Consider the following 7,130-nt stretch of genomic DNA (forward strand, 5'->3'; position numbering starts at 1 on the left):
TAATGAATAGGAAAAAATACATATTTTAAACTGCATAATCCTTACTGCATATGAATCTGGGAGGAGAGCTGCCACTAAGAGCTTGTTGTTACACATGTGAACTATGTAAAGGAGCAGCACAACATTATATATTGTATTTACACAGTCTGTGAACAGCAGTCTTTTTTGTGTGAATGCTAAACACACTTTAACTTTATTGACAGGTACCACAGCAGCAAGGCATTCAAGGTTTCTGGAAGTGTGTGAAAAAAGAAAGCATCAAAGAAGTCAAAGAACTGTGGAAGCAAACTGGGAAAAGTCCTTTTTAAAGCAGTCCATTTTTCTTTTGCTTAAGTGGTTTTTCTTTAGGGGAGTTTGTCTGTCCTGTTTACATAATAACTAAATCAAAAATACTTAGTTTTTTTTAGCTGTAGTTAAAGTTTAATTAACCCAGACTCTAATGCAGTAGTTTTATAATCGTTCCAATGCAATCAGTTTGGTTTACAGAACTGGTATTGCTTTTGACCTCCATACAGAAGCACTCTTGTTCTGGGGAATAGTGTTGTTTGCTGCCCTGTGGAGTCTGGCCCTGCACTGCGGGATACAGGATGCACAAGACTGAATAACAGCCCCAGGCAGGAACATCACAGCGGTATCGTCTCCTGTTGAAGGAGTGGACATCATCTCAGCCACTAACACAGCAGCTCTCCTTCTCCAGCAAGAGCAGAGGTCCACAGGGCAAAATCACTTGCACAACACATTTTAAACCAAGTTATCCTAAACCAAAGGGAAAATTCACACCTTGTTACAGGGATCTGCTGAGGTGCTGGTTCCTGGTGCTTGAGTCCACCAGTTCCTGTGGGGGTGTCTGGTTTGTCTCCCTTCATGGTGTTAATATGAAACTGGAAATACAAGACTGATAGGCTTGATGCAAGGTTTAAAAGTTGTACATTGATCAGTGAGTGTGCATTGAGTGTCTCAGACCTCTTCCACATAGTATAAATGAGAAGGAAAAATGCTCAGTCTATCAAACATAGTGGTAGCTACAATTTGACTCATGACTATTGTGCTTTAATTGTATGGCAGAAGATGAATGCGTAACAAGCAGTTGTTTTATCTTACTAAAGGTTGTGACAGGGAAACCTGAAGTATCTCAGGAATTCAAGGTTATAATAAGCAATTGTTGAGGTAATATGTCCAATAAAAAAACAAATACAAATGTTTGTTCATCCAAATGCAAAGTTAGACCTAAGATCGTAAATACTAAAAGGAGGAACAAATAAAGACTAACACTTGGAAATTACAGATGATCATTTTTTAGCAATAACACAAGGTGCATCTCTGAGTACACAGGTGTGCATGTTACATGTTTTGTCTTTCTTACAATCCCAGGAGCCAGTAGCCAGGGCCAGATCACTCTTCCTGGCTGGCCACAATATATAGGAGATAGACTTATCTCTAAAGCTGTCAAGGTTCTTCTTCCTTCCCCCTCTCAGTTGCCTGACTTGTCTTGGCTGGGGTGAAAGCTTAACCTTCCAGGACAGGTTTGTGATACCAGAGATGATAGATTCAAAAGGTGGACTAGGGAAATGTCTCAAGAAAAATAACCAAGCGATCTCAACACTCATTGAGGTAATATCCATCCATTTTTTTGCATGACATCAGCTGTGTTTGCCCCGAAGTTGTAAATAAGCTCAATATGTGGTGCTGGCTTGTCATTTCTTTGGGTTTTGTGAGAAATGGGGAAATTTCCATGATAGGTAAGATATCGGGGCAGCTCTCACTCAGTGCAGGGACAGAAGAGAATGCATTGGGAAACCCTAAAGGTCCCACCTAAGGAATACTGAGATTACTGAGAATGTGTTTGATGTGTCAGTAGCTGTCACCTTTGTGCTGAGGACAAGTCCTAGTGCCCAAGCCTCGGCTTAGTGATCTCTGCTAGGGAACACAGTGAGAGGCCTGCAAAGCAACTCTTCCCTCATGGCCTCAGCTTGGAGCTTTAATCTAAAGTGTTAAAGACAAAATGCTTCTAGTCCTTTCATGGACATGTACCCAGAACAAGACCATGCCTGTGGGGATATCTCGAGACTGTCTGGAAGATCAGGCACCAGTGACCATTAAGAATCCCTCTTCCCCCAGGAAAAAATCCATATGAAATTAACCATGTGGAAAGAATCCAAATCCAGTAAACACCTCAACTTCCTCCCCTCAAACTGAGCTCACGCAGTTCTATATGGGCAGCAGGATAGCAGGTGGCTGGTTTACTTTGTGTGTTTGAAAATTGTTTGTTGCTTCTGGTGGTGGGAGCAAAGGTGGGGCAGTGGGACTGGCACCACAGTACCATGGCCAGCTGCACTTCACCAAATTATCAAAAAATTACACTATTGAAAAAGAGCATCCATGGCACTAAAGTGTGTGTGTGTGTGTGTTCACCCAAAGTGTGCTTTGTGGCTTTACTGCAAGGCTGGCTTTTATTTGTTGCTGTTAATATTTTGGCAAATTATTTTTACTTTGGAGTGGAAATTATTCCCTATCATTTTATTCTGTGTGAAGTTAATAGGTTTATGATGTTTTTTATTGCTTTTGTGGTTTCTTTTGTTTACTAATTACTTCCTTCTTACAAGCTGTTTGGTGTTCCTTTGGAAAAATGAACTCATTTAGCTTTAGTGTATTTAGAAGTTTTAATTCCTCAGTGCTCATTTCTATCTGGGTTTGTGCAATCAACACTATCTGCTTTCAGGGATTTCAAGTTTTATTTTTCAGCAAAAGCTTTGGTGTCAAATTCAGAGGAAAAGCAAAGAGATATGCTTGAGTTTTATACTAATTTTGTGTCTATAGTGAAAAAAAAAAATTGATTGGAAATTAAAATAGAGTTATGAATCATTTTCAGAAATTATCCTGAAAGTGCAGCTGGGAAGGAACTCCTTTAAAGGCCAGACGTGACTTGTCCATCAGGCTTGAAGAATCAGACTTGGTATTTGATTTGTAAGTTTATTGTTATTTGTCAACTAAAATGCTTTATAAAAGAGTCTAAAAATAATTTCTCATTTTTAATATCTTAGATTGAAAGAGTTGTTTATGTATTTAGATAAATCCTGGTTTATAAGAAATTCATTATAATTGAAGTGTTTGATGTTTTAGTTCCTTTTAGTCACTGTGTGGTATTTGCAGCCTGTGAGCATTACTCAATACAATTTAGTTAGGGTTTATGCCAGCTACCAATCTAAACATATCACTTGTGACTTGTTTTAACATTAGGAACTCTTCCTCTGAACAGAAGTATATATAAAAGCTAAATAAAATTGATTTTTTTTTTTTAAATCTATCACATTGCATCTGAATTTTACATGTAATAAAGATGAATATGTTTCACATTGCAGAAGTCTCAAAAAATGATACAGCATAGCAAAAGGATACACAAAGCAAGTGCAGACACAGCATATAACTTCTTTACAGAATTTTGGTGGTTGTATCCCCATAATAACACTTTTTACATTGCTTTGTTTGTTTAAGATAGTATCTAAGAACCATTCATTCTCCATTTCCAAAGGAAGCAAAGGCAAAAATGCAGTGTGATATACTAAAGTAACAGAAACTCATTGGTTGTTTCTAGAAATTAATTCTGGTGTTTCGGTTTGTAAAAGCCTCTTTCTAAAAGCAAAATCCCTCTGTATTCAAACCAAGTTGGCAGATTTTAACAAAACAGGCAACCATGAGGAGTACATAGCAGACAAACTGCCAGGCCGTCGACTGTGGTTTCATGGCACTTCACATGTTCAGTGCATAGAACAAAAAAAGATCACTGCCCAATAAAGGGCAAGAATGGGAACAACCATGTTTCTTAGAGGAAGTATAAAATTCAAGTATACTGACCATATTTTGACTAAAACATAGAAATGGATAGATAAGTGCACATCAAAATTTAAAAATACAGGTTTTTTCTCATGCCAGAGTCCTCAGAGGAGATGGCAAGCATGCCTCATACCTTCAGTTTTAATTTTTCCTATAAAATAGTCACAGCTGGGTCAGGAAACTACTCCAGTGCAGAAAAAAAACCTTCAGTAATTCTAAACACAAAATTCGTGCCCAAATGATGTTGTGGTCATTATTAGTGAGATCCAAGTGGCTCCAACAAACAGCTTCTGTAATGCAGTTGGTCACAAGGGAAGCATGAAGATGAATATGGCAGATGTAGGCACACTCTTCTAGTGCCCAGCTGGCCATAGAAGTTCCTCCTGCAGAAGCTGAAGAAGTCACCCAATAAGAAGCCGAAAGCCCTTTGCAGAACAGAAAACCTGAGAGACTTGAGCATGCACAAAATTAATCAGCAAACAAGTGCATGTCTCTTCACTCCTTTATTTGAATGTTTCCTGTTGGCTTTGTTTATTAAACAATTCCTAGTTGATTCAATAATTAAAAAAAATCATACAACATATGTGGAGACAGATTTCCCATTAGGCCGGTATTGGCTTAGTTAATAATGCTTCTAGTTCATTAACTGGAGTGTCCTAGCACGGAGCTCTGCTTGCTGTCCTCAGCAGCCTGGCCACTGCTCCTGCACACCGGCAGTGCAGGGAGCCTGCTCAGCGCTGCTCCCACCTGCACGGGCTTAGCCACACCAGCTCCTGCCCTGGGAAGTAAAATTCCATGGTTTTCCTCACCTGTGTGCCCATTGTGAGTTTAGTTTGGATACTAGGGAAGAATACTTCAGATAAAGGGTTAGCAAGCCCTGGAACAGGCTGCCCAGAGAGGCAGTTGTGTCACCATCCCTGGAAATGCTGAAAAGATGTGTAGATGTAGCACTTGGGGACATGGTTTAGTGGTGGTAGATGTGGTAGTGCTGGGTTAATGGATGGACTTGATGATCTTGGGAGTCTTTTTTTAAATGACTCTGTGATTCTCTTCTGCCTGTGGCAGAAGGCTGGCCTGCCTTCCCAGGCTGACGGAGTGGTGGATGGCATCAGACTGTGGGAGAATGGACATAACACCTTGCAAAACACTGTTTATGACTGGGTTTATGTTAGCCAGATTTCAGACACATAGATTTGAAAAGCTGGGGGGAGGAATATTCCATAGGTAATTCAGAGGAATGTGGGGGAGTTTTTCTCATGGGATTTCAGATGAAAGCTCGCTGCTCTGAAACAGCCTTGGAGGCCCTGGCCTTTCTCCGTGGACTGCAGAGGGAGCACAGGAGATGTGCCTTGCTGAACTAAACCTGTACTTTGTGAATGCCACAAGCACTTCTGGAGAAAGGATGTTCTACAGAGGTGTTCTACCATAACACTGTGCCTCAGGTCCACTGCTTTAGGGGAAATTTGTCAGTTTTAGTGTTAGCCCATGGAGCAACTGGTAGCTTTAAATCACCTCAAAGAAAACCAACTGTTTTAAGACTTTTCAATAAAATGTTTTATTTTTGCTTTCTTTTTCAGGATACAGATTTTGTGTTTTAAATTATGTGGCCTCTTACTCAGTTTTAATCTACTTTGAAACTGATACTGTTAGAGTGAGCAAACATTACTGAAAACACTGTGTACATCACTTAAGTAATGCACAGAAGGTAATTCTTGGAGCAATGGCAGATGAGTCACAGAGCAGAAGATTACATTCACTATTGAAAAGAAAGGATACCAAAATATGATGCTTTGCCACTAACCTGTAGAAAAGGAGACTAATGATATGATAAGTCCTAAAGTTAAAAGAAACAATGTTACTAGAAGAAACAGAAAGCTATTAGAATAAATAAAAAATATGGGAAACATTAATATCACTGCTAAAAGGATGCTAGATAAGCAAAGAACAAATCAATATGGCTGAAATTAAGGTTTTTAAAATGCTGTTTGACCAAAAATGTATCCTCAGAATTTATAAATTTGATCCAATGCAAACAAGGGCTACTAATCACTGCTAGTTGGTGTGTACAAGATTACATGATCTGTACTGGAATGTGAAGAGCAAATACTTTACCTAATCTCTGTTGGTTTTATGTGTACATCAGAGATGCAAAGCCTCCAAAAAATAAATTTGTCACATATTACACAGAATAAATGAGAGAAATTATGGGTTTGTGTCAGTCTCCATCTAAGAGGTTGGGTTGCCTCTGCCTGGGGATTGTATGCTCCTAGAATTTAAGATGAGCTACTTTGAGAGGGAAAAAATACAGAAGCAAAATGGAGATTAAATTGTTGTAGATTACAAGCACTAAATAGTATAGAGAGTAATTATGAGTAGGAGGAGTGTTTGCAGTGCCTTGCTCTGGGACCAACAAACATCTGGAAGAATGCAACAGACCCTAACTGGTGCTGAGGCTGCAAAGGGAAACGTTTAACTTCTCTTGCATGTTTTTTAATGTGGCTAAAGCAGGTGGGCAGCCAGAAGTGGAGGTGTGATGTGAAATGGAAGCCTTTTTTTTCAATATTTGACAATCACAGGATCCAGTGAGAACGTGGTGAGCAGCTGTTCCCACAACATGGCATTCTGAATTGCTCTTCAGCTTCCCAGAGTCTGCTCCAAGTGTCAAGTCCCTCTCCACAAGGGAGGAGAAGTTTGCACAAGCAAACAAACAGGCAGCAAAGTTTGCACAAGCTGCACTGCAGCCATTTGAAGCCAAACAGGTGCTCAGTGATTCCTAGCAGAGCTTCCTTACATCCTGCTTGGCTTCTATTCAAGGAGCTGATTTCTTCTCAAGAGGTCCTTGTAGAGACATCCCAGGTGGCTTTCAGAAGTGGAAGATGATAGTTCCTGCCAGCTGTGCCAAGGGGTTTCTTGAGCAGCAAAACTCCTCTGTGGGGAGCACTGTCTGGGCATAAAAAGTCCCTCTCTACCACCTCACAACCTTGGTGTTGTCCTTGTTTGATTCAGTCTCACTGCACTTCCTGACATGGAAACACTGCACGGAAATGTTGCTGAATAGTAGCTGGTCAAAAATAGTTTCTTCTGTCCAAGGTTTATGCTGCAGCCACTGGTTTTCCATCCTACCCAAGGCATCTGTCTGATGCAGAACTGAAATGCCAGCGGTGTCACAGCTTCCAGGTTTGCCAGCGTCAGACTCTATCCAAACCACATGCGGTGGCAGCTCCTGCAGTTCACTGTGGACCTGCTGAAAGGGGGAATGTCAACACACACATGGCCCCTCTGATACCTCTGTGGGTAAA

At 40.3% G+C, this 7,130-nt stretch overlaps 1 protein-coding gene across 1 annotated transcript in view; it reads left to right on the forward strand.

Moving 5' to 3' along the window:
* Positions 1 to 3,355, forward strand: part of MICU2 (mitochondrial calcium uptake 2) — a 137,913-nt gene extending 134,558 nt beyond the window's left edge. Inside the window, exon 12 of the mRNA XM_005516758.3 lies at positions 204 to 3,355. Within this exon, the coding sequence (XP_005516815.3) occupies positions 204 to 308 (105 nt within the window). The 3' untranslated portion in view covers positions 309 to 3,355. The remainder of the gene's footprint in view (positions 1 to 203) is intronic.
* Positions 3,356 to 7,130: the final 3,775 nt, after the last annotated feature.

Source organism: Pseudopodoces humilis, chromosome 2 (genome assembly GCF_049639895.1).
Source record: "Pseudopodoces humilis isolate 2021_Gansu_Grassland_sample_001 chromosome 2, ASM4963989v1, whole genome shotgun sequence".
Lineage (NCBI taxonomy): Eukaryota > Metazoa > Chordata > Aves > Passeriformes > Paridae > Pseudopodoces > Pseudopodoces humilis.